General features: G+C 39.6%; 2 protein-coding genes across 4 annotated transcripts; one reads left to right on the top strand and one right to left on the bottom strand.

Moving 5' to 3' along the window:
• Window positions 1–1,903: 1,903 nt before the first annotated feature.
• Window positions 1,904–21,336, bottom strand: npy1r (neuropeptide Y receptor Y1). 2 transcript variants are annotated; one of them, XM_027024039.3, is made up of 3 exons: window positions 21,202–21,336; window positions 7,702–8,546; window positions 1,904–3,597 (listed from the first exon to the last, which is right to left on the bottom strand). In XM_027024039.3, the coding sequence occupies exons 2-3, from the start codon at window positions 8,416–8,418 to the stop codon at window positions 3,178–3,180; spliced, it is 1,137 nt and encodes a 378-aa protein (XP_026879840.2). In that variant the 5' UTR covers window positions 8,419–8,546; window positions 21,202–21,336; the 3' UTR covers window positions 1,904–3,177. The 2 variants fall into 2 exon arrangements, with proteins under 2 accessions (XP_026879840.2, XP_081570504.1); XM_081714378.1 differs by lacking the exon at window positions 21,202–21,336 and having other exon boundaries at window positions 7,702–8,767.
• Window positions 21,337–23,264: 1,928 nt separating this feature from the next.
• On the top strand, window positions 23,265–25,565 carry med28 (mediator complex subunit 28). Of its 2 annotated transcripts, none has more exons than XM_081714377.1 (4): window positions 23,265–23,442; window positions 23,657–23,723; window positions 23,812–23,912; window positions 24,307–25,565. In XM_081714377.1, the coding sequence occupies exons 1-4, from the start codon at window positions 23,296–23,298 to the stop codon at window positions 24,502–24,504; spliced, it is 513 nt and encodes a 170-aa protein (XP_081570503.1). In that variant the 5' UTR covers window positions 23,265–23,295; the 3' UTR covers window positions 24,505–25,565. The 2 variants fall into 2 exon arrangements, with proteins under 2 accessions (XP_081570503.1, XP_026879823.2); XM_027024022.3 differs by having other exon boundaries at window positions 23,812–23,924.
• The last annotated feature ends 1,233 nt before the right edge of the window (window positions 25,566–26,798 follow it).

Genomic DNA, 26,798 nt, shown 5'->3' with positions numbered 1-26,798 from the left:
ACACACACAGGCAGGCTCTCCTGCTCTGTGAGTCTGTCCACACCTTGGTCTTTCTGAACTGCATTGTGGATTATGAGATGGGGAGCAGGTGTTTGATATTTCACAAATTATTGCATACCAACATTACATAATTATTGTAACTGTGCATCTTGCACATGCTGTGACCCCTCTATGGCTGCAGGATTAGTTTTGAGTGGCTTTTACATGTCACAGAATATAGTGACCATGTATCACTCTTACAATGCTGTGTGGATCACTCTTATAATGCTATATTGTACATGTTGCATCACTACAGCATACAGGATTGTGCCTGTTTGTGTGTGTGTGTGTGTGTGTGTGTGTGTGTAAATGCATTTGTCTTTAAAGGGATATTTAATCTGTTAAAAGGCATTCTCTTCTCTCCAGTCACACAGAGCCTGGATAAACCTTTCCTGTGTAAACAAATGAAGGACGTCTGGTCATAGAAAGACAAACGACCAAGACAGAACAACAGGGGAACACACTCAGGGCCATACAAGAGTGAAAGCAGTGGATGTGTACATTTGTATAATGGTTTAATGTCTGTACCGTTTCTTTAATATTAGTAACCGCATCAGCGACCTAGGCCATCACATAATGCTTGCTGTCATGCTGTGTTTCTCTGTCAGACTTGATACCAATCTGAACATGGTAAGTGAGTCAGGCCACAGCTGTGTGTGTGTGTGTGTGTATGTGTGTATACTCACCTGTGTGAGACCGATTAAAAATAACCATATTGCATTGAAAAGAGATGTTCTTTATTAGCCTACATCTGTGTGAATAAGGTACAAAGTAACAGAGAGACAATATATAAAGTAATGAGTAGAACATCACTACAGTATCCACAGAAATCTTACACTAGGGGAAAACCACTGAAATCCACACTGTGGTTGAAATATACCGTAGAAATCTGCACTGTGGTATCTCTTGTACCATGGAATAAGAGCCACTGGACCATTCACTTACAATTTCTGTAAAGAGCCTGTGAAAAGACCTTTGAGGGTCTCGTCTGATGAAGACAGGAGATGAAAAACTCAGCATTACCATCAACTACATCATGCTTACGACCTCAAAACATACACATACACATACTACCCCCCTTCTACACACATACGTGCACACACACATTCCCTCCAAAGAAAGTCTGTCTAATATGACAGTATATATTAGGAAACTTTTATCATTGTGTGTCTCAATGTCACTAAGCTCTTGTGGCAAGGATAAACAGCTTCCTAATTCAGCAAGCCATCTTAAGAAAATCATTAAATATATTTTTCATATCACTACATATTAGGAATCATTACCACCTACAGGACGGTTTTGGAGCTACAGAAATAGAGAGCAGAAGCTCTTGGCAAAAAAGCAATACTATAAAGATCCACCACACAGTATTAGCAAAAATTCTGCTTTTCTCTGTGCCAGAGACCCATGGAGACCCATGAAGACCCATAGTTGGTCCTGTAAGTATACAATGTTTGGAGTCATACATTCTACATACTGTGACACTGCTATCTCTACAGCTGATATGCCTTGTTGTAGAGTGAACATTTTGGTCAAATTGAGCCAGTAAGGAGGTATTTATTAAAGTTAAACTGGTTAAACTGGAAATTCTACATTTTATCCTTTCTGAACCTAAGAATTATATAAACATATCTCTAGCCCCAGATCTATATGATACATATTTCAAGATAATGTGAAAAAGTGACTGTAAGTCCAAATTAGTTATCTAAAGGTTTACAGAGTCGACAATGAATGAGATGACAAATAATTTCTGACATCAACTCTCTAAATAACAATCAGATTTCTAATGAATGTTTTTTTAACGACAGCACTCAGTTCATATGTCATTTACATTCATAGCTGGTTACAATAAATAAATACCAAATTAAAACTATTCCACATTATTCCACAGATTTCTGTGTCTTTATAAATCAGTTTTACAAAAACATAAAACAGATTCTTGTAACAGATAATGGCCACGTATTCTTGAGCTTTTACCAAGTTAAATCAATGATAAATGTTGTGGCAAACTGAAACCCACTGTTCAAAATTGATGAAAAGAAAAAAGGAAAAATAGGAGGAACATACACACACACACACACACACACACACACAGTCACACACACACTCACACACACACACACACACACTCACACACACACTCGCGTGCACGCACACACACACACACACACACTCACACACACACACTTACACACACTCACACACACACACTTACACACAGACACACACACAGACACACACACACACACACACACACACGCATACACACACTCACATGCACACACAGACACACACACACACACATATTATATAAATTATTCTCTTTCCTTTTGCACTGTACATATATACCGGCTTTAGGTCTGTTCACTTTTTGGTTTAGGGCTCTGGAAGTCTTGTCTTAAACCCAAATCTGTTTTAGTCAAAACCAACCACATTAGTTAATACTAAGGTTGTTACTGAATGTTTAAATCCACTCCTGCATTAGTAGCATCTTCAAAGGACTGATGGAGATTCAGGATGACATGTTACTGTAAGATGTTTGAAAAAAGTCCAACACTGGCACAACAACCTCCTAGGGGAGGCTTTTCCATACGTTTTCAGTGGCCCTCCATGACTAGAAGGCTGTCCAAAGCATTTTTGTAAGGCTCTACAGATTTCCTAATAAACCCTGTCCCTGTCCCCATGTCTGATACCTTCTGGGAATCATCTTGCCTCTATCTTCTTACAAATGAATAAATGAAGTTCAGAAAAAAATAATATGTAAACATGCAGTAGTTCAGTCATAGGGAGTCTAAACTGCTTTACATGAGACCCCCCTAATATTTTTTTCATACTTAGGTTTCAAGCATTGGCAACTACCACAAAACAGCTTGTTTTTGTACTTTCTCATCATCATTAAAGCCCAAAGAATAATGTGCTATAGCTGCAGTCACGCACATATGGCTTTGTCAAACAATTCTGGCACATTATAAACACTTCAGCCCCTTAAGCGCCAAGCAGGTCATTGAGTTGGGATGGAGATGCCATTTGCCAGAGGTTCAAGGCACCTGTTATACGAGCACCACTGCCTAGCCAGTTGGTGGGCCACACTCTTGGTCCTAGTGCCCTTTTGTGGGCGGCGGGGGCGGTCCGGCTGCCCTACATATCTGGACTGCCAAGCCTCAAGGGTGCCTTGGATAGGTCAGTGTGAACGGTGGACATGGCGACAGTGTCGCCCTCCTCCTCGCGGGCAGTGGACAAGCGCTTGCAGAGGCGAAATGCGCGCAGGTCCCGCTGGAAGTTCCGGTTCAGGAAGCCGTAGCACACTGGGTTGACGCACACGGAGCACATAGCAGTCAGGTGGCAGAGTGAGAAGAGCGGGTCATGCGTGCAGCTCATGGCCGCCTCGTGGTGCCAGTCAACAACGGCGTTGAAGATGTTCAGCGGCAGCCAGCAAATGGCAAAGGCCACCACGATGGAGAAGAGCATGGCGTTGATGCGCCGTGTCTCATCACTGCGCTGCCTGCTCTCCCGCAGGCGTTCCAGGGCACTTTTACGCTTCCTCAGACGGATGTATATCTGGTCGGAGCAGGGTTGGGTCATAGGGTGGGGTTAGGAGTTCAGGAATGGAGTTGGGTGGAGAAATAGACAGAGAGTTGTGAGTAGAGTTCACAGTGTATGCCAGTTCTGCCTAAGGTGAGGTCTGTACCATAGGCAGACAGATGGGCAAACCTGCACAGACAGATGGATACAAACACACATACACAGACACACACCCACACTGTCTGGCTTAGAGGAAAGAAATAATTAAAAACACAAAGAGGAGAAACTTGCTTTGCTGGCATGTCATACTGATTTATGCATGTGTGAAAGTGGGTGTGTGTGTGTGTCTATTTGTGTGTGTCTGCGACTGAAAAGAGGGCAGATATGCATTTTCAGTCTCCCTGAATAGTGAGTCACCAGATTCTGATAGCTCTCTCCTCTCTCTCTTCCTCCTCCACTATCACTCTCTCCATTTCTCTCACAAACCACATAAAGAAATCAAAGATGACTTTGTTTCTTATCACACCTGCCACTTGCCTGACACTCCATGTGAAGCTATTCAGTTCCTCCACACTTTCCTGGTAAATGTCTTAATTTCAGCGGTGTGTGTATGGCTTCATATAAGCATGTGTGAGAATGAGTATTTGTATGGACCACCACATGTTGATGTGTGTCAGCATGTACCTGCTACATGTTTTAGTGCAACTATGCAAACGTCAGGAGAGGCGATATCTGTACTCTGTGCCTTTTAGCGTAATGATCAGAAAGCCTTTTAAAGCTTGTTTCTCACCCAGATAGCTCCCAGCCGCCTTCTGTTTTATACACCCCTCACCCATGCACTCTCACGTCAGTTTGATGATAATTTGAGCGTTGGCCAACCTTCCAGCACTGACAACCAATCTTGTTTTCTGAAAAAACTGCTCAGCTTTGGCAACAGTATGTATCTGTGTTCCTGAAAGTGTGTGGGTGTGTGTGTGTATGTCTGAGAGAGAGAGAAAGATAGACAAAGAGAAATGACTGATTTATACCTCAGGCTAAGTTGTTTCATTCTTCTGAAATCAGCCTCTCTGCATGATGCTGTGGAATAAACAGGCATGCATTTGTGCACTTGTGTGTGTGCAGATGAGACTATGTCTATGTATTTCATTTAAACCTCACAAATATTTTGGTATCTTCCCCTCAGTGGTATTCAAATGGAGTTAGCCTTGTTGTTGGTATTGTGTGAAGTGATACTGTGTTTTCTGAGTGGTTTTGTATTTTCCTTTAATGTTGTCATTCAGAACCTTCCCAAGCTGATTAGGACTGCTTCATGAAGTACCATAATGTGACAGGTCCTGACCTTGGTGGACATTTGGTCTCTCTGATCAGGACATCCAGAATAACATAATTTGTCAAATTAGTACAGTAAATAAATACTTAAAATACAACAAATAAATAAATGAATGGCATGAAAAGGGTCATTTAAAGTGTGAGCTTGAGGTTATTTGAGAATAAAAGTGACAAACTTCTAAGACTAATGTAAGTACATTCATCACCTCACCTGAATACCAAATATTTCTAAAGAGCACTTAACATTTTGAATGCTGTGTTATCATCACAGTAATAGCAGAAGGCACACTCCTCAACTCATGTCCTCATTTTGAATACTTTCTTGTTCATTAGCATAATAATCTGCATATTCCACTGATTAAATCTACATATTAACAGCCATATCTTTCCCTCTGTTGTTTCTCACCTGCTCAGAATGGATGTACATTTCAGATGGGGAAAGTGCCCCTCTTTTCCCTTGTCTGATCTTTTCATTGTGCTTTCTCAGCAAGCAGTTTGGCTCAAAACTTCAGCCTTGTGGTGTGTGTGTGTGTGTGTGTGTGTGTGTGTATGTGTTTCAGAATAACTGTTAGTAAGCTGACGTACCAGGTCATGTTGGCTGCTAGTCATGTTCAGTCAGGAACACACACTCACTCTTGGGTTCCAGCAGAGAACCTCAGCTACATCATTTCTAACAATACAGCAGTCCTTATGATGCTGGCCTGTGTATACTTGTATGTTCTTGTATGTCTGTGTATGTATATCTAGCTTCTCTGAGGAGAGTTTGTGTGTGTGTGTGTGTGTGTGTGTGTGTGTGTGTGTGTGCGTGTGTGTGCGTGTTTGTGAGTGTGTGAGAGAGAGAGAGAGAGAGAGAGAGACAAAGAGAGAGAGAGAGAAACATAGAGATTTTGATAGGTGAGTGAAAAAGAGAGACACACACACACACACACACACACACACACACACACACACACACACACACACACACACACACACACACACACACACACAAGCTTGTTCAGCTAACCTAATAAAAAAACCAAGTCAGTTATGTTTCCAGAGACAGGCAATCGGCTGGCAATCAACAAAAAATACTTATTTAGATTAAGTGTATATTTGGCAAATTCTGAGAACATTTTATAATCCAGCAGTACAAAACAGACTGTTGGTTTTGCAAATGTATTTATGACATGAAAAGCTATTTAAAAATAAGTTATTACACCACCAATACATTTTAAACAAAGCAATAGAGTTTTTTTCCCCTCAATGTCAACAGCCATGTCAGAAGTCACTGCAAGATGATTTTCAGGTGGAAATATGAGTGCATTTGTAGCCAATCTGAATTATGGATATGGATAAATTAAAATATATAATTAATAAAAATGCAGACATAGTGAGAAATGCAATGAGAGAAAGTGAAGTGTTAATGGAACTAAGCAAAATTAACAATTAATGACCATCAAATTAATTTATGCACTAAGTACATCAATTGCTTAGCTGTGAGCCCTTGATGTTTTTAAACACATATTTTTAAGGTTCTGTGACTTCATGTGGACTACTTTATCCCTTTATTTTAGCTTCCTGCGCAGAATAGTTTTCACAAATTAACTCAGTCATCATAGGTGACAAACAGCGTGCTGTTAAAAATAATAATAATAATAATAAAAAAAAAAACACTTTTTGCTTTTCTATAGGTTTTAAAAGTGTTTTAAAGTTTTGTTTTATTTCTTGTTTATCAATAATGTGATATTTCCTTGTGGTTATGTTTCGTGTTTGCCTTGGCAAAAGAATATGTCAATACTTTCCTAGTCATTATTTCAATATTGGCAATATTGCTATTATAGTAGGCAACAACATGCAAATGAGCCCTATAACAAGCCATCCAAGTTGTGTGCTGTGAGCATCCTCACCAAACCCAAATGTTCCTGATGAGTGTTTTTGTGTCAAAATAATGCAGGCTTGTTTTTAAGCATACCACATCACAGGTTTTACAATTTCCTAACTGATATAAAGGCAATATAACATTTTGCCCAAATCTTACAGCTGAACTCATTAAGTGCATCATAATTAACTGATAGGATGATTCTGCTTGGGATTCCAGCAAAACAACCATTCATTTTCTGACAGTCCAATGGTTCCTTTCTACTTAAATGAACTTTGAACTTATCAAATCCCCGCCAGGGGAGATTTACACACAGGTCTCACTTTTCAGCAGTAGCTACACTGTGCTAGATTCTAATCACCTTTTATGCATAGTTTTTTCCCATCCTGTCTAGTCTTATCCATTTGCTCATCCTTGCCCGTAGCCAGACAGTCTTGGGCACAAATGCGCCTGCTTGGAGCATTCTAGGAAAAGAGTGTAATCCATTCATTGTCCGAGCATGTCTGGCTGCCTCAGCTTGTAAAGCAAAGTTACATGGCAAGCTTTCTCCTGCTGAATGGGAAATGCACCATTGGCATTTCCTGCTGAAGCCTCCTAACATTTAATTTTAGGTTGTCTAAGAGAAATAAGGAAAAAGCCACTTTTTTAGCATTTGTAATGAAAATATATATTGGATACTGTCATTTGAAAACCTTTTTAGGAGAAGTAAATTTGCTACTGGACAAGACTGATTCTGTGTAATTTTGGGCCATTTATATTGTTCCATTCATCAGTAAATTTAACCACAATGGGCAGTCAACATTTTCAAATGTTTAAATCTAATGTGTTAAAAAATGGACAAAAATGAAGGTACAAGGTTTTCTTATAACAACCAGTTTGAACCACAAGACAAAGTCAGCAAATGCTGTTTATTTGGCCACCCCTCCCCCTCTATTGCTCTCCTTCTTTACCTTTAGGTAGCAGATGAAGATGAAGGCGAGCGGTGCGAGGTACTGCAGCAGCAACATGCCAGTGGTGTAGGTGAGCTTGAACTCACGGGACGGCCATTCCTCCACGCACACCACCTTGCCCCGGTAGTGCTCCTGGAAGAGGGCGGGCAGCTGGCGCAGGGGCGCATCTGTAACGACGGAGAATAGCAGGAAGGGCGTGGCTGTGAGCAGTGCCAGCCCCCAGGTGAGGGCTACTCCCAGCCAGGCTTGACGGAGGGAGGGGCGCCAGCCGCGAGGGTGCAGGATGAGCTGGTGGCGCTCCACAGCAATCAGTACCAGCGAGAAGGCGGAGACAGAGACGGAGCAGCACTGCGCCAGGCTGTTGAGCTTGCACATTGCAGCTCCAAACACCCAGTGGTCCATGAATGTGTAGATGAAGGTGAACGGCAAACACATGAGTGCCACCAGCAGGTCGGACACGGAAAGGTTGGCGATGAGCACGTTGGTGACGTTGTGTAGCTCGCGCTGGTGTGCGATGACCATCACGAGTGCCGTGTTGCCGGCCACGCCCAGCAAGGCCACGGCGCTGTAAGCGATGGCCATGACTACAAACAGCGGCTGGTTGCCATGGCACTCGTCGACGTGGGCAATGGCGGAGAGATTGCCGAGCGTGCAGTTGAAGGAGCAGTTTAGAATGGCCAGTGGTGGGATGGGAGGTAGCGGAGCAGAGCCTGGCATTGTTAGCCCTCCTCTTTTACCATGCAAACCTGATTGGCTGGATCGAGGGACGAGGTTATGTCAGGTCATTGCAGTCTTTCTCTCCATCGAATGGCCAGACTTCGAAGTTTATGACACAGCTGTAGGCACTGTTTGTTAAAAAAATAAAATAAATAATGATTGGGGGGCATAAGCAATATTATTATATGCGTAAATCCTTTTCTCTCTCCTCTTCATTAAAGCTTTGTTTGTTTACAGAAGCAATCAAGGCAGAGGTAAACTCATAAAAGTGTCTCTCTGGTTTGTTTGTGAAAGAATTAGCATATCATTTTAACACCCATAATGTTCCTCAATGCCCTCCAGCGCATTACACTCAGTCTCCTTACCCTGTAGTTCTATCTCCACAGTTCATAATCTCAGTATTATGAAGCAAAAAAGAATATGCCACACGTCATGTAGCATTATCTACATTAATGTCCCATCTATGATTGTCAGACATGTAAATAAATAAACAAACAACACAACACAACACAACACAACACACACACACACACACACACACACACACACATATACTAATATTCATGGTTATGACATCAATCATAACTCTGGTACCAATGATGTAAGGAAACCTACAGACAAAGACCTGTACAATCAGAACTTTGGAATCCCTTGGAAATGCACATTATATTTTAAACACTTATCAGCTGTTTCACCGCCTACAACTTCAGAAGAGCTTTGTTTGCCCAGCTGACGTGTGTCCAAAATGCTCTGCCTACATATATCTAGCAGATATAACGGACCATGTGGGATTGCACTGTCCTGCTGAGATGGCATTATTAAGAGTCAGATGGATAGTGGGCAGTTCAGTGTCCCTCAAACACTGATGATACAGATGAACAAAAAGGCTATATAAATGTGTTTGTTGTGTACTCCCTTGGTTTAATGCTGAAAATGTGAAAAAAACCTTCTAATGAGAAAAATAAAACCTTATAGAGAGAAAAACCTCTCAACACATCAATGTGATTAGCCCCTCAGTATATAATGCTTTGCTCACCCTCCATCCTATTTCCAAGATTTTTTCATAAAGCTGGATGAAGTGCACATGTAATTACATCTTCCACACAAAATCCCATACATAGTCCCAACCACCCCAATTGTCATCTAATTGTGGTTATAGAAACCTGGTGACCCAAGGATGCCTCCAGCACTTGAAACTGACCCAATGTGATCTTTGGAGAAAGTTTGAACATGAAGAATGTGTATGTTTGGGTCCTTTTTCGGATGGGTTCATGCCTATTGTTTGAAACTTCTTACTTATTGCCCAGGTAGGTATTTTCATGTGTGACGGAGTATTTCACAGCCTTTACCTTATTTATGGAGAAAAACATTTGTATTGTTTAATTTGTGTTTGGTCTGTGTGTCACCCCATATTTATAACCAAATGAAACAGATATTATATATGATTTAATGGTTATTAAAAATGTATGTGTTTTTATACAAATGTAAATATAAATTGGAATACACTGTATTGCCAAAGGTATTCACTCAGCCATCCAAATAATTGAATTCAGGTGTTCCAATCACTTCCATGGCCACAGGTGTATAAAACCAAGCATCTAGGTATGTATACTGCTTATACAAACATTTGTGAAAGAATGGGTTGCTCTCAGGAGCTCAGTGAATTCCAGCATGGTACCATGGTAGGATGCCACCTGTACAACAAGTCCAGTCGTGAAATTTCCTCACTACTAAATATTCCACAGTCAACTGTCAGTGATATTATAACAAAGTGCAAATTATTGGGAAGGATAGCAACTTAGCCATGAAGTGGTACGCCACATGAAATGACAGAGCGGGGTCAGAAAAACCTGACTGGCCTGCACAGAGTCCTGACCTCAACCTAAGAGAACACCTTGGGGATGGATTAGTGCAGAGACTGTGAGCCAGGCCTTCTCGTCCAACATCAGTGTCTGACCTCACAAATGTCATTCTGGAAGAATGATCAAAAATTCCCATAAACATACTCCTAAACCTTGTGGAAAGCCTTCCCAGAAGAGTTGAAGCTGCTATAGCTGCAAAGGGTGGGCTGACATCATATTAAGATTGGGATGTCACTCAAGTTCATATGCGTGCGAAGGCAGACAAGCGAATACTTTTGGCAATATAGTGTATATGTCACCTAGGCTGTCAGTTAAACTGTCTTTCAAGGAATGTCAGTAACTGTCTTTGGGGAAAATGTTTTTAATTCACAACTATTTCATCTTTGAATAAATTTAATCTCACTGAGATGTTACATTTTTGAGCTAATATATTTCTTTCACACATTTCTCAGTCTGCTTTCATTCATCTTTACCAATGTTGCCAAGAATTCAGGAGCATACTATGCCATTGTTGCTGCCAGTCTGTCTGTAAAAGAAACTTGTGTTTTTTCTTGCTGAATGTAAACATCTTTTCTTTTCAGCTGGCTGTAATAGTGCCATTTGTTGAGAACATCAATATACAGAGCAGTGCGATCTACTGTTTAAATACACCAAGATAATTTTGTGTATATACACTTTAGAAACATCTTGTAACTGGACTGTTAGAGTCTATAACCTGTTGCCATTAACAGTCTGCCTTTGCCATCCTCTGGCCTTCTATCACTGACCAAAGGACCAGATGGATATATTTTTTGAGTGCTGTTCTCAACCCAGCATGATACTAAAAAAAACAGTGCCACTGCTTTGCGTATCAGACACTTGTATCAGTTAAACACTCACTATAGTGTCAGTATTTTTCATGTGTTGAGAAATAATATTTGCTGTCTGGTCCTGTGGTGTGAAACTTAGTAATGCTGGAAGAGGTTTGGTGTGTCACGGTTGGTCCCTCCTAGTGTTCATATTTCTATGGTTTCCCTGTCTTGTGTTATTGTTTTGCTACTGTTCCTTAATTTCGTTTTCTTCGCACCTTGTCTTGTTTTCTGCGCCTGTCATTACTTTCACCTGTTCCTCATTTCCAGTCCTTACTTTGGTTTTTGCTGTTCATGATTTGCACCTGCGTCTGGTTTAGTGTTTATTAGTTCATGTATTTAAACCCTGTCTTGTCCCCTGTGTCTTTGCTGTTCATTGGAAGTCTAGTATGTTCATTGTAATCCTTGCCTTGCTTATCAGAGCCTCCATGTATGTAATCCCATTTTGAAGTCTAACTGCTCTATGTAAACCTGTTCTGGTATTAGATGTTTGTATTTTCCTAGCCTTCATTTATCCTAGCTTCTGTATGTAATTTCCTAGCTTTTATTTGTGTTATGGATTCTCAAACTCTCCATATTGCTAAATTTACCATCCTAACTTTGGAGTTTCCCCTAATAAATCTCACTCTTCTCTGCACACGCGTCCGCCTCCTTACCACTAACCTTTTACATGGGGTGACTAACCTCTAACAGGAAGTGGTAACAGATTAGCTAAAGTCCATGACTGTACAACACCTAATAAAATGTTCAATGTTAGTAGGTGATGTAATGCATTTATGATTGTATATGCAATGTGTGTCTTCTTGTGTACAAAGGAGATTACGTGGTTAATAATATATACTTCTTCTCTGTTTATTTATTAGTCTGTTTAGAGTTATGTCATCTTCTCTCACTAAGGAACTGATAAAGTGATTCAAGAATGCATCATGTGCCAGAGAATACCAATTGGGTTGTCAAGGTAACAGCAGTGATTAAAATACTGTTTTTTGTTTTTTTTTTAGGTCTGCAATTCCGTCACTTTCTCTCTCCCCCTTTCTTTGAGCTTGGCTAGGCCACTGTGACTCAGTATGATTCTTATAATTGCTTTGTTTCATACCTTTAAAATGATTAAATTAGGCAACGGTGGTTTTCTTTCCTGAGGTCGCACCAATCCATGAGGTGTCCTGAGGGGCTGCGCATGCACACATTACAGGCTCCTACAAGCTGGCGCCATGGTCTCAGAGTTAGCCATTCGAAATTAATAACTCACACTCAAACGCAACATAAAGGATTCTAATGGGGTTGCATTTGGTTAGATGGTAATAGTGTAAAGCCAGGGCTGTAATGTAGTGTAAAGCAGAGTCCCAGTCTTTACCATCAAAGCCATTTTGGAGCAAAAAAGGCAATGGAAAAACCCCTTGACTATTGATCCCTCTGTATTGTATTAAGGAGAGGGAGGTCTCAGCTACCAAGAATTAACGTGATCGAGACCTCTTCTACTTCCCGTAGGCTGGGCTGCATGCCTGCAAGTTCAAACTTTTGTTTTATGTGAATCATAACAAGGTAGTAATAAAAATAACAATAAAACTATATATATGAGTAATAAAAACATAAACAGTAAAAATAAAATGAAAAAATTAACACAATGACATCTGAAAAACAAAGTGGGATAAAGTAAACAAAAGTACATTAGATATATTAAATCTAATGTCAAATATAACAAAATACAAAAAGTAAAAAAAAAAATTACACAAATTTTTTAAATAAAATAAATGATTATTATTATTATTATTACTAATAATTATGTTTTTCTCTTCTGGTTTTAGTTCACTACTTGCTTAGCTTTGTCAATTCTGTCTTGGTGTGATAATTAGTAACTTGTCAGTACTGTGACGTTGAGGAGTTATAGCAGGATGCGGGGATGAGTCACATAGAACTGAAACATACGTTTATTACAACACAAAACAACTCAACACAACGAAGACGTAGCACGCAGGCTAAACTGACAATATTCACATTTAGACAAAAGACATATACACGCACACACTAATGATACACAATGAGGAGCAGGTGTGAAACACAAGGAGGGCATCACCATACAGACGAACACACAAACACACATACACACGCGCGCACACACGGGCAGACATTTGGGAGGAGGGGCCGTACCGTGACAAGTACATGTGCAGTTTAGGTGTGAATTGTAGGGGCAGGACTAACACCAGTAAATTAAGAGTGTAGCCACTCATGAAACAGTCTGCAAAGCTAAGAAAGCCCAGCAGTGACTCCTGAGGAGGCTGAGGAAAGTTAATCTCCCTCCCACCATGCTCACAGGGCCACAACAGAGAGCATCCTGAGCAGCTCCATCAGCTACATGCCTGGTTTGGGAATTGTTCCCAAACTTATATCTCTGATCTCACGCTTAAAAACGTCCACTTGCTTACCAGATTTGCTGCCCCCACACATTGTTAAGGACATTCTACCTGACATTCTATCTGACCTAAATGAAATTTAACAAACTATGTACTTAAATTATTCAAATTAGCAGTAATCAGAACACTTATCAAAACATCTAACCTCAGTCTATGTCAGCTGTCAAACTACAATCTCAAACCTTCCATTTATTTTCAAGATCCTAGAAAAAAGCTGTAGCTCAGCAGCTAAGCTCATACCTGAATCAGTATCAGATACATGAAGTCTTTCAGTCAGTGTTTAGGCCTCATCATAGTGCAGAGACAGCGCTGATTAAAGTAGTTAATGACCTGTTGTTGGCTTCTGACCAGGGTTATGTCTCTTTGCTTATATAGCTTGATCTGAGTGCAGCATTTGACACTATAGATCACAACATTTTACTAGATTAATTTTACCTCAAAAATGTTGTTGGGGAAAAGCTTTTTCCTGGTTTAAATCTTATCTAGCCAATCGCTACCAGTTTGTCAACATAAAGGGAGACTTTTCAGCCTTTCTCCACCTTAGGAACATTGCAAAGATTAGAAACATACTTTCTTCACATGATACAGAAAAAGAAGTTTTTAGAGTTCCCTACAGTTTCCATGTTGGCTCTATGACCCTGGACTGCCTAAACGACAAAATTTTGGATCTGGCCATAATAAAGCCTCTCTGTACGTGCGTCCGCCTCCTTACCGCTCAATGCTACAGTCTCAGCTGCCATAGCGCCTCCCGCCACCCCCAATGCCAATGACTTCTCCTTGCCCTTGACAGACATTCTCATGGAGGATAGGTTTCGGATACGCGCACACCGTCCAAACAGACATTCATTGCTTATTTCTTCATTTTTTTATTATTATTATTTTCTCTACCACTACTTATTCTGCTCTTTATTGTTTATATTGTTACTATTGTAGTCTGTTGTGGGCCAAAGTAGGATGTACCCCCCCCCCCCTTGAGTCTTGGTTCCTGTGTAAAACACCCCTGTAATCCCATAACATGTAAAAACACCTTGTCCCAGTGGGGACAGAGGATGATCACAGATTATCACAGATGATTGTAATCAAAACCAAGCTCCATATCTGGGACCTCTCTTCTCCATAGTCTATCACATGGAAGACCTTTATAAGAAGCTATGAGTAAGTATTTTGAAAGTATGGTGACTAGATCTTTAGGACCTTTGTTGACAACGCTTAACTCACAGCGTGGGTACCATGGTAACAGCTTATTCCATGAAACCCCATAAGTTTTGAGAGTTTGCCTGTGACCATGTTTGCTGTAGATGTCACTCATCACAAGAATGCTCAACACTGGTGGTAGTCCAGCTACTTCTCCACTGGACTACCACCGGTTAGCAGCTTCTTGTTATAAATGTTATATTGTTATATTGTGTTATATTGTTATAAATGTTATATTGTGCTGTGATGTCACAACCATTGAATGAAAGCTTTTTCTGTCCACACGTGACCCAACTGGGCCAAGCTGTAGCCGATGTTGTTTAAGAGAAATATTTGCATATCCAACATTGTGGTGTTAGAAACTATGACATAAGCTCAAAATTTAAAGTGTTTGCGACATATGCAGATGTTTCTTAGTATATCTAGTATTGTTTGCTAGCAGCTACCAAAATATTATTTCTTTTAAAGTATTTCAGCCATGGAATTTCAAAGAATGCTTTGAAAAGTGCCTGGGACTAAAATGTGGACCGGGTGTGGCATTCAAGTCAGCTCCCAATCAAATCAAGTCCTCAGGCATGCACATTCACTGAAAAGAAATCAGTACTGGTCAAGCCTATCAGCATTGAATAATACAAGCGCTATAGTTTAAAATATATTTGTAGTACAATTGTTTTCTATTTATTTTGATGAAAAAATTCATTTTCATATCACAAAACGTCAGTTGTGCAGATGTTTATTATGTGACATAAAATATAACCTAAGCACAAATGTTTTCTTATTCTGTGATTTATTTTCCACAGCTGTTTGGACTAGTATCTGTAGTTAGTTGTTATATGAAATATTTTCAGAGTACACTTTCAAAACATGGAGAAAACAAAGTCAGCCATTTGAGAAAGTGGTTGGATCATGTCCCCAGCATCCACTGTATGAATGAAGCTTATGATATAAAAATATGCATATTTACTGACTCAAGTAAAGACATGTACTAATTAGCAGAAAAAGTAGTTTAGTTTTTAACTAAAATAGTGGCTCAGAGGGGGCGAGAAACCATTCAGAAAAGCCACGTGCCAATTCATCAGAAACAGCATAAAGGAACTCTAAAAGACATAGGAACTAAAATATTGTAGTAAGTAAGTCAGTATGATTTTATTATAGAGCCAATATAAAACCAAAGTGATTTACAATCGTGGTTTTCACGTGTTCCCACTTTGAGCAGTCCCTTTTCCCCCAGTGACATCACTACATAGAGTCCTTAACCAGCAAAGAACTTTCACCAGCTGCTGATTGAGACTTGATATAAATTTGTTCGAAGCTTGTATTTAAAACCAGACACTCATGATGGGAGTGATATATCAGCTGCTAGACTGTTCCAAAGTCTCAGCACACCCACAGCAAAGGCCATGTCCCCTTTAACTTACACCAAGACTATGGAACTGTCAGAGGTGACTGGGAGGCTGAACTTGGACATCTTGAGGGGGCATACCAACAAAGCATCTCCACAATATATGCAGGGGTAAGTCCATTTAAATCTTTAAAACCAATGAAGGGCAATTTATGTTGGATTCTGTAATGAACTGGGAGCCAATGCAAGTACCCCAAAACTGGACAGATGTGCCTTCTTTTCCTTGTACCCCTTAATAATATGGGCACAGAACTTTGGAGCTGTTGTAGACGAGCAAGAGGAGTACTAATATCTCATGTGGTAGAGTATGTATAAGTATGGAAAATAAAATGGAAAATGAAATGAAAAATGTAAGCAGTTTAGTCTAAAAAACTCCACATCATCATTCTTTTTGAACATTTGTTGAATCGACTGAGTAATTAATCACAATACGATTTGGTTGCATGACTGGTACCCATTAACACTTGCTCTCCCCTCCGGGACTAGCCTTTTCTATATTTATGAATAATCAAACAAAGTGTGACATGGCCCTGGGAGACAAATGGTCTTGACTACATTATTACAGACACAGCTCCACACTCCTCCACACAACTCCACACAGCTTCATACTGCTCCACACTACTCCATAGTTCCACCCTGCTCTGCGCAGCTTCATACTGCTCCTCACAGCTCCACACTCCTCCGCGCAACTCCACACAGCTCCACACAGCTTCATACTGCTCCACACAGCTCTACACTGCTTCATAAAGCTCCAACCTGCTCCACACAGCTTCATACTGCTCCACACATCTCCACACTGCCCACTCTTTCCTCTTGGTCTATTTCAAAATGACAAGCAGCTTACACAATCTTCAAACACTTCGAAGACTGTTCCCTTGATAGTGGTGTTCTACAAATTTAAATGTCATGTTAACGAGAGCCTATGGGTGTGAACCAATGTAATAAAACAGTCTGAAGCTCCTCATGGTGGATCTGAATACACTGTATGCACAATTATTAGGCAAGTTGTATTTTTGAGGTTTCATTTTATTATTGAACAACTACAGTGCTCTAGGTCCAAAATATAAATAAACCTCAAACCTGAATATTTAAAGTAAAAGTGAGGTTTTGGCTTTCTTAGGAGAATAACTATTTATGCAATTATGCAATTATGTGTGCATAATTATTTAGCAACTAAATGAAAAACAGAAATTTTCCCATCTCATTTGTTTATTTAAAGTGAGAATAATAAACAAACAACTCAAAATGTATAAATAAACATTTATGACATTTCAAATAAAAAAATAAATCAATGACCAATATAGCCACCCTTCTTTTTAATAACAGTCATAAGCCTTCCATTCATGGAGTCTGTCTGTTTCTTAATCTGTTGACGATAAACTTTTTATGCGGCAGCAACCATATCCTCCCAGACACTGTTCAGAGACCTATACTGTTTTCCTTCATCCTGTCTAAGAAGGGCCCACATGTTCTCAATAGGGTTTAGGTCAGATGAGGAAGGGGGCATGTCATTATTCTTTCATCTTTAAGGCCGTTACTGGCTAGCCACACAGTGGAGTACTTCGATGCATACAATGGAGCATTGTCCTGCATAAAAATCATGGTCTTCTTGAAAGATGCAGACTTTTTCCTGTACCACTTCTTGAAGAAAGTGTCTTCTAAAAACTGCCAGTAGGCTTGGGAGTTGATTTTGAGTCCATCATCAATCTGAAAAGGTCCAATTATGTCATCTTTAACAATACCCACCCATAGCATTACCCCACTTCCACCTTGCTGGCGTCTGAGACAAAGTGGAGCTTTGTGGCCACTACTGATCCAACCATGGCCCATACAACTGGTCTGTCAAGAGTCACTCTAGTCTCATTGGTCCATAAAACCTTTGAAAAGTCTTCAGATATTTCTTGGCCCAGTCTTGATGTTTTAAAAACTTTTTACAATTTTTGACTTTTCAAAGTCAGTTAAATCTCTTTTTTTGGCCAATTTTGCCTGAGGAAAAGAAGCTGCCTAATAACTATATACACCTTGATATAGGGTGTTGATCTCCTTAAGCCACACACCCCCTCATTACAGAAATACACATCACCTGATATGCTTAAATCCAATAACCATTCAAGTTTATACAGCTTGGAGTTGAAAAATATGCATAAAATTATTATATGGGCAAAATACTCTCTTGCCTTATAATTGTGCACACAGTGCAAGAAGGAAGTCAGTCATAAAGTATCCAGCTGTGTGTATACATGTGTGTATGCATGGGTGCGGGGGGGCACACGTGTACACAGACACACACACACACACACACACACAAAACTAAGCAGCAATAGTACATTTTATTACTAATAGAAGAAAATGGAGGCAATGTTTACTGTATTTTATTAGCTAGGAACAGGTACAGAGTCAGCTGACATATTATATATTTTATAACTAATATTACTGTCCACATAGTTCAATGTTTGATGTTCTTACGAGACTGACAGTTAGGCTGCATGAGTCACATTTTCATACTTTATTGTGTATGCAGTGTATGTGGGTCATGCAAAGGCATGCGCATGAAAGCATTGTGTGTGTGTGTGTGTGTGTGTGTGTGTGTGTGTGTGTGTGTGTGTGTGTGTGTGTGTGTGTGTGTGTGTGTGTGCTGGCTATATTAATTAGGCTAAAGAAGGCACCAATCCTTTTTTTCAGAGAACACAATACATTACTCACATCATTCCAGGATTAATCTGTTGACAAGGCTTAAAAAAAAGACACTTTTATTTGACTTACAGTATTACAGTGCACACTGCATGTGTAGATCAAGTGAAAATGTGACCATTCTGCTGGAATAATAAACAAGCCCAAAAATAGCTCACTGTTGCCTTACAAGAAAGTAGTGCAACCTGCTATGTCCTTCCTCCCTCTCTCTCTCCCTTCCTCTCTCTTCCATCTGATCAGTCCAACAAATCACTACCCATTTGACTTCACAAGAACACAAGTGAGCGTGTGTGTGTCTGTCTGTGTGTGTGTGTGTGTGTGTGTGTGTGTGTGTATTACCAGAAAGGGGGTTATATGTCTTACTTCTGAAATATGTTCCCTTAAACACCATGACTGTGACTGTTAATGCTTGTGCAGGCAATACAAATGGTGAAAATGTCCCTCAAGCAACTATTGTCTTATCAGCCTCAATGCAGAAATTGGACGTTGGATTAAAACAGACTCAGCCTCACATTACAGAACCAGATCAGAAAATACAGCACTAGAGCCAACAGCATGCTCATATGAGACCATTCAAAACATGATAATACAATGTGGAGCAAGATCAAACAATACTACCCAAAAAAAAGGAACAGTACAGCACTAGCTCAGTCTGTATTGAATGACATCAGACAATTCTGAGCCAAGAAGAAGCAAAACTGAATATAGGCAAGAAGAGTGAGAAAGGGAGAGAGGGGATAAAGAGAAAATGAGAGCAAAAGAGAGAGAGAGAGATTAGGCCAGTGATGCTCAGCTGTGGAGACCTGGAGAAACAGCTCTGGAGATTATTCTCTGAGATTGGTGTAGGTGCCTCTCAAAGCCACATTTTGCTGCGAGAGCACTGTGTTCTTGGAAACTGAGGATTTTTCATCGCTTATCTATGGCCTCATTCCAAACCCATGCAAATGTGCAGGAGGATGTGTGTGCATTGTGCCTCTATCTCTTCATGTTTTCATGGTGACCATCTTCAGGTGATATCCAAGCCTGAAGATTTACATAAATATACCATGCAGTATTCCTCCTTTTTGCCTCCTGTTCAATATTTCTCTTTCTCTCTCTAGCTCTCTCTCTGTGTCATTCAATCTTTCATAATATCCACAAGACCAAGAACAATCCCTCTTCTAATGATACTCAGAGACCTTTGGTATTTTGAGCCCATGATGAGATATGTTTATAACCCATAATAAAGCAGGAGCCCAAGAGGCCTATCAACAATTACATCCTTATTTCATTTTGTCATGTAATGTTCTAATATATCATCAAGGCATATTGCTTTCTCCTGAACAAAACTGAACGCAGTTCACATTGTAACATAAACACAAACTATCGCACGTGAAAAGTGGTCAGGAGTATCAGGTGAATTTTTAGAAATGTCAGAAAGATGCAGCGAATAGGCGATCATACACGCTTTTCCAAAGCCTGTTGTGCATAGCCTTATTATCGGTACTTGACAAACTTTTCGGTGATTTTGTTAATTTGTCTCTGTAATTTAGCATGCCCTGTTCCATGAAGGATTTATTTCCAACGTATAAACGTTATTAGAGCAGAGTTGTGCTGTTCTGCAGTCAGTTTGAACACAACTGCATGGACGCGCGCAGCTGCCACTCATACGTCCGATGGCCACGAGCCCTGTCACTTTGCTAAACATCCACTTATTCTTGTGGGTTATGCCTTAAAATAATGAAATATAGATAATACTATCTAAAGGACCTGTACGTGATATATATGAGTCTAAACCGCCGTGAGCACACATTTCAGCACCACGGTTAAAGATTTCGGAAGAATCCGCTATTTAAGAAGATATGTCCGAGCGTGTAGAGGCGCTCCTCTTTGCCATCAGGTTCCCCGGAAACTGGCTCGCGATTATTTTAATGTGAACATTAACCACGCGCGCAATTCTTACTTAGACATGCTGTAAAACTTCAGAGGTAAGTGTTTCAATGCGTCCAGTCACAAACAGGTCAAAGTACGCACGACACTTCTTTCTCAATACACGAATTATCAATTTCTTTGCTCGGAAATATAAAGGTGCGTCCCGGTCATTGCGCGTTTAGCGAGGTGGTTTATTTCCCGAACAGCTATAGTGCCAACTGTCATTGTGTGAATAGTCGCACTAAATTGCTTTAAAATCTCCATAAAATAGTTCAAACAAAGCAACACCACGCGACATGTAATTATTTGAACAGTGCAAACTAAAGCAAAATGAGTCACATCCCGCTGCGCTATGTAAATAGATTTAGCCTTTTATCGTCATATTAACAAGGCGGGAAATAAAACTGAGGATAGACTTGGCAAACCTAAACCTGCACGTGAGAGACATTTTAATGTGAACTTACCTGGAGCGCGTGGCGCACGGCGGCGCATATAACGCTAGTCAGTAGAAGAGAAATGCTTTAGATGTTTTCTCAGATAGTGTATTCGAGCGTATGGTTGTCATAACACTTTCCATAACACAATAAAGTGACAGCGATCCACGAGTGGGCTTGCTCAACCCCGCCTCAACCCGATTAAACTAACTCGTCATACCGCGTCACTCTCAAATATCTCTGTGAAGGCTCTACAAATGGACCAAAACGCCAAATTTACTGTGTGTGTGCACGCACAGGGCAAATGAGATTGTTCTTGGGGAAAACTGGTGGGTGGTAGCTCTGTGGTTACTCATAAGGGACATTACCAGGAGGAGGGTAAATGGAACTTGAATTAGTGATGAATAGGGTAAATGGAACTTGAATTAGTGATGATTTCACATTCTTCAGTTCCTTACTATTAGCAGGGCTTCCCTCCTGTAAGGCTGAGCTTGCATACAAGGCTAGCAGGCCTGTGCTCTCAGTGCTATTACCCCAAATGTTATTTCAGATCTGAAACAGCACGTCAGCCTTGTATTAGCTAACTAGTGCGCACAACTCTTCAGGGGCCAAACATGAATTAACCAAAACCCTACCGTACACACTCTGTGTCCTTTTTTGTGGCAGCTGCTGACTGGCAGCTGCTAGTAATGCACTGTGCATGCCTTTACAACTTGTACAAGAGTCCAGAGTGTATCTAAAGATTTAGATACACGCAGCCCACATCTGTTAAGCCTAATTTTATCAAGATGAATCAAATAATACCTACATAGTAATAAATTTGAACTTTACGTGAGTAGTACTTGTTAATTTTAAGTATAGTAAATACATTCCTACAGTCATCTACAAAGTAGTTGCCTTATTCAGTATGTAGACTGGCACAAGTTTTTTTTTAAAATGTTTTTCTATTTTAAGATTATTATTGAAAACTATCTCTGATCTCTGTGGGTTTGGTCATTTTTTTGTAGAAGAATCAAGGGCAATATTTTATGTTTTAGTGGGCTGAAATACCTGAAATACCTAATTATTTGTAATGTCCAAATTATGTCTGTGTGGCACACAAATTCAACATAAAATTACAAAATTGCAATGTTTTCAGCACATTAAAAAGGAGAATTTCATAGAAAATGCAGATTTATTTATTTTCTTGTCCTAATGAATGGATAGGAATGGATAGGAGATGGTCAGTTTAAATACGCTTGGGTGAAATTAGTGTGCCATGGTTTGTCGTGTTACAATGTGACCCTCTTGTGGTCCAGTTTTAAACACAATTGCGATCTTAATATGTACCATAAGGGGGCAGTGATGTAGCGTGGCAAATCGAAGGTCACGTTTACTGCTGTATGAATTAGAAAGCCATGTATGTCGTTTTTTTGTTTGTTCGATTGCTTCTCTAGACAGCTCGGCAATCAAATCCTTTATTTGCTAATGTGACTACTGAACAGTATCTCTGTAACCTGCAGTGTAATTAATATGGTAATAAGTGACTTGATGAAATTACAAGGTGTTTGTATAGCTTATTCTTTGTTTCTATTACTCATAATAAAATAGTTTTCTAACTATCTCTGACAAAACATCCAACTAAAATTAAACAAACATATATATGGTCGATTTTGGTTGAATAGCTTGCTATAGCCTATATTTACCTCAGGATAACTAACATTAGCTAACTAGGTTAACAAATTAATAAATTAACTTTCTTGCTGATTTGGAAACTTTTCTGAACAAGTAACCGCCACATAAGTGAGCTGATATATCCCGCTTTATTTGTCGGTCTCAGATAATCAGCCAGCCACCAGGCTCAAAGAAGATTGTGACGAGAAACACAATGATTGGTGGTTTAAAATCTATTTGATATACAAATGTTCTCTATTTATTTCGAATTAAAAGTTTTATGAAATGTCAGTTGTTCCATATTTATAGTTAGAAATAGTCTAAAATCTAAGCGCCAATATTATCTGATTCTGTCATAAGGTACTATTCACTACTATTCAGTAGGTGGCAGTATATACCGCGGGGAAAGCAAAGAGTGTAAACGAGGAAAATGTATCGGTGGCAGGGATACAAAGCGGACAAACACAAAAAATGGCGTCCTCCATGGGCGGAATGTTCCCAGGGCAGCAGCCCCCTGGTCCGCACCCTCCGGCTGGCGTTCCTGGACCACTGGCAGGCCCTCCGGGGAGTAGAGCTCCGAACAGTACTTTGGTGGATGACCTGGAAGCTTCTTTTGAGGTAGATGGACTCTCATAAGTAATTACCAGTTAGCTAGCTAGCTACCTACCTGGCAGCCTTGTTAGCGTTCGTGAAGCTGATTGCTAGGGTGGTTAACTAAGTAGTTTACTTTAAGTCGTTTGGATATTTAGGTTTAGCGTTAGTGTCATAGTTAGCTATCTAGCTAAATAAACTGCTAGCTCGTCTTAGCCATGTGATTTACGTTCATCTTTAGGCATGTTTCGCATCTCTCGTAAGCCAGGACTATGTGAATGGCACAGATCAGGAAGAAATCAGAACAGGTAAAACGTTGTTAATTGCGGTTCATCAAATTAACCTTTGATGTAGTAGAGAGAGCTGACTTTAGCGGATTAATTGTTTTTCTCTAAGGGGTTGATCAGTGCATTCAGAAGTTTCTCGATGTGGCCAGGCAAACAGAGTGTTTTTTCCTTCAAAAAAGGCTACAGCTCTCAGTACAGAAACCTGAACAGGTAGAGAAAGAGGTATGTTTTTTTTTGTCTCACGTGCATTCACTCCAAACACATCCATGCACTTTGCTGAATTGCAACCTCACTTAAAGTGAATTATATCACACCATTATCCATCTTCTAAGTGTATTAAGGCTAGGTGCAATATCAGCAAAATTTGATTTGTGCTCAAACTAAATGCAGAACAGCATAGCTCTTTTCTAAGAGCAGTCATATGGCTCCTACACACACACACACACACACACACACACACACACACACACACACATATATATAATTTTTTTTTCCCTGGAGGTAACTAAAAAATTAAAATGTCACATTGTTGTAGTAACAGGGTGTAAAAACAGCCTTCTTTTTTCCTTGTGTGTGTCTGGTGTAAAAAAATGTGCTGATGCAGGACATATCGGAGCTGAGGAATGAGCTTCAGAGGAAGGACATGCTGATCCAGAAGCACCTGACTAAGCTCCACCACTGGCAGCAGGTGTTGGAGGACATCAGTGTCCAGCACAAGAAGCCCACAGAACTTCCACAGGGTCCATTGGCCTTCTTGGAACAGGCCTCTGCGAACCTGCCTGCTCCTGTCAAGCCCAACTGAGCATACTCGTAAAGATGCAGGGCTGGACAAAATAAAGATCTGTACTGTTATTGCAGTACTGCAGTATTGGAACAATATTTTTGGGTAACGTCAGGCCACAGTAAAGTCCTGGTAAGATGACTGCTATTCATCTGAACAGTGGTGCTTGTGATGGATGTTGTTTTTTTTTTTATATCCAGTGTAAAGAAAACATGGTTAGACCTGTAGGAGTGAATTTTTTATTTAGGGAGTAATCTATTAATTTAGAAATGAATATTAGTGTGGTTACTTGTAAGAAAGCTGTATAGTTCAGGATCTAGTGAGGTTTTTTTTGTAGCTGACATCAGAATTTATAAGAAATGGTTAATGGTTAAATGAGTAATTCGAAATACCTTAACATTTTTGATTGTGTGCATAGTATACAGTTATGTATGATAACCTGACAAGTTACTCTTTTAATAAATGGCCATTCAAGAACTTCAAGTAGAATTTAAACTAGATTTTTGAATGAACTTTTTAAGAGAATTAAGTATTTTGTCATTGTCAATATTTCACAATCATTGTACGCCTTTTTTTGAATAAATATCTGTATCTGTACTTTGTGTGTTTAACACTTTTGTGTGCTAAAAACTATTCATACAAAACAAAACTTGGCCTTTATCAGTTATCTATTATTTTTATGGTTGTCCATTTAGTTAACATTAGTTTGTTGAGTAGTTTTCTGTCAAGATAATTGTCAAGCATTTGCAAGGTAGCTTGCTGTTGCTGAGAAATGCATGCTACTTGGCTAACTTTAAATCTTATGATGAAATGGCCTGTATTTTTGTTACTTTTAGAAAGTAAAAAAAAATCTTGTATATGTACCTTATTTTAGAAACTTAGCAAAGTAAGCTTTCTCCTGTATTGTTCATCAGTCCTGAATGCCTAATATATTAAGATATGGCTGTCTTTGAGTGCTTCCTGGTCATGCTGTTTTGACAATGCAAGGAACCTGGATGTCGTCCAGGGCAATCAGCTCGTGTTCTCTGCTCGTACTAATATGACTTTTTTTTCATCATTTAAAAACAAACATTTCTCTTGTACTTGTGAACTCCTTTCTTTGTGGCGTCCTAACAACAGATATGGGTTTAGTATGTGTAGTAGCTATATCCACATATGTGTTTTTGTTTTATTACTCTTAGAGCTCAGCTTGTCTGCCAGTTTAATGACTTCAGGTGGCTTGCAAGCCAAAATAACAAGTACATTGTTAAACAATTTCAACTAACTTGTAAAAGAAAAACAAAAACAATCGTCTACCCTACATACTCTCACCATAGACAAGGACAAAGTAAAAATGAAAGGTCAGGTTACCTATACAAATCCCATTCAAAAATATCTACAATATATTTTCATTGTATCTATAATAGATACAAAAGAACATGAATTTGCTCTGTTGCTGGTGGGACAGCCAACTGGCATGTCTGCCTGAACAAAATTCCTTTTAAATTTCCTGTCATCAAAACAGGCTCACAGAGACTGAGCACACACTGCCAATGCCAGTGGACATTTCTAAAAATGTGTTCCATCTCATCTTCATTATGCTATCTTCAAAAATATTAACCCTCAAAGTGAACTGTGTATTAGCTATAACAAATGTCTAAGTTATAATCTCATTTATAAAGTAATTTATTATCTACTCATTTCAAATGATGTCTATGTGAACCTCACCAGGTCTCTGAGTGACCCCCTGTAATGTGCACAAATTAAATCTAGCTACTGCAGCACAGATACAGTAACATAGCCAGAAGGTTTCACAGACATGAGGGCTCCCTGTACAATCACTGCTCTCAGATAAACTTCAGTGACAAAAGAGAAATCATCCCTGTTTACCATATCTCTCACTGGCTATGAACCCATAGATTTGACCAAAGATGAGAGGTATTTAATAAAATGCCTGACTTAACAAATAGGTTTTCTGCATAGTCTTAAATATTGAGTGTGTCTGAGTTTTGACACATTTATAGGAAGGTTATTCCACAACATGGGAGCTTTATAGGAAAAGGCTGTGCCCTCTGTGCTAGATTTTCTTATTTCATGTACTAATAAAGAATTTGTACTTTTTGACCTAAACAGACATGGTATATTATAATACATCAAAAGTTACTAAGGTGATCTGGGGAAAGACTGTTCAGTGCTTTGAAGGTCATTAAAATATAAAGTTTTACTGGGCGCCAATGCAATGTAGCTAAAATAGGAGTAATAACTCTGGCTGCTGCATTGTGAACTAACTGGAGCCTGTTTATGCACTTAGTAGTACAACCAAATAGTAAGGCATT

The sequence above is a fragment of the Electrophorus electricus genome, chromosome 5, assembly GCF_041902795.1.
Source record: "Electrophorus electricus isolate QZ-2024a chromosome 5, ASM4190279v1, whole genome shotgun sequence".
NCBI classification, from domain to species: Eukaryota; Metazoa; Chordata; class Actinopteri; order Gymnotiformes; family Gymnotidae; genus Electrophorus; species Electrophorus electricus.
This window is presented reverse-complemented; position numbering and strand designations above follow the sequence as displayed.

What these genes read in the sequence shown, in the direction of transcription:
- med28 (XM_027024022.3), top strand. Translation starts at nt 23,296, where the DNA reads ATGGCGTCCTCCATGGGCGGAATGTTCCCAGGGCAGCAGCCCCCTGGT. An exon ending in ACCTGGAAGCTTCTTTTGAG is followed by an intron (nt 23,443 to 23,656) that starts GTAGATGGACTC and finishes GTTCATCTTTAG; the next exon opens with GCATGTTTCGCATCTCTCGT. An exon ending in TCAGGAAGAAATCAGAACAG is followed by an intron (nt 23,724 to 23,811) that starts GTAAAACGTTGT and finishes TTTTTCTCTAAG; the next exon opens with GGGTTGATCAGTGCATTCAG.
- npy1r (XM_027024039.3), bottom strand. Translation starts at nt 8,418, where the DNA reads ATGCCAGGCTCTGCTCCGCTACCTCCCATCCCACCACTGGCCATTCTA. An exon ending in TCTTCATCTGCTACCTAAAG is followed by an intron (nt 3,598 to 7,701) that starts GTAAAGAAGGAG and finishes TGCTCCGACCAG; the next exon opens with ATATACATCCGTCTGAGGAA.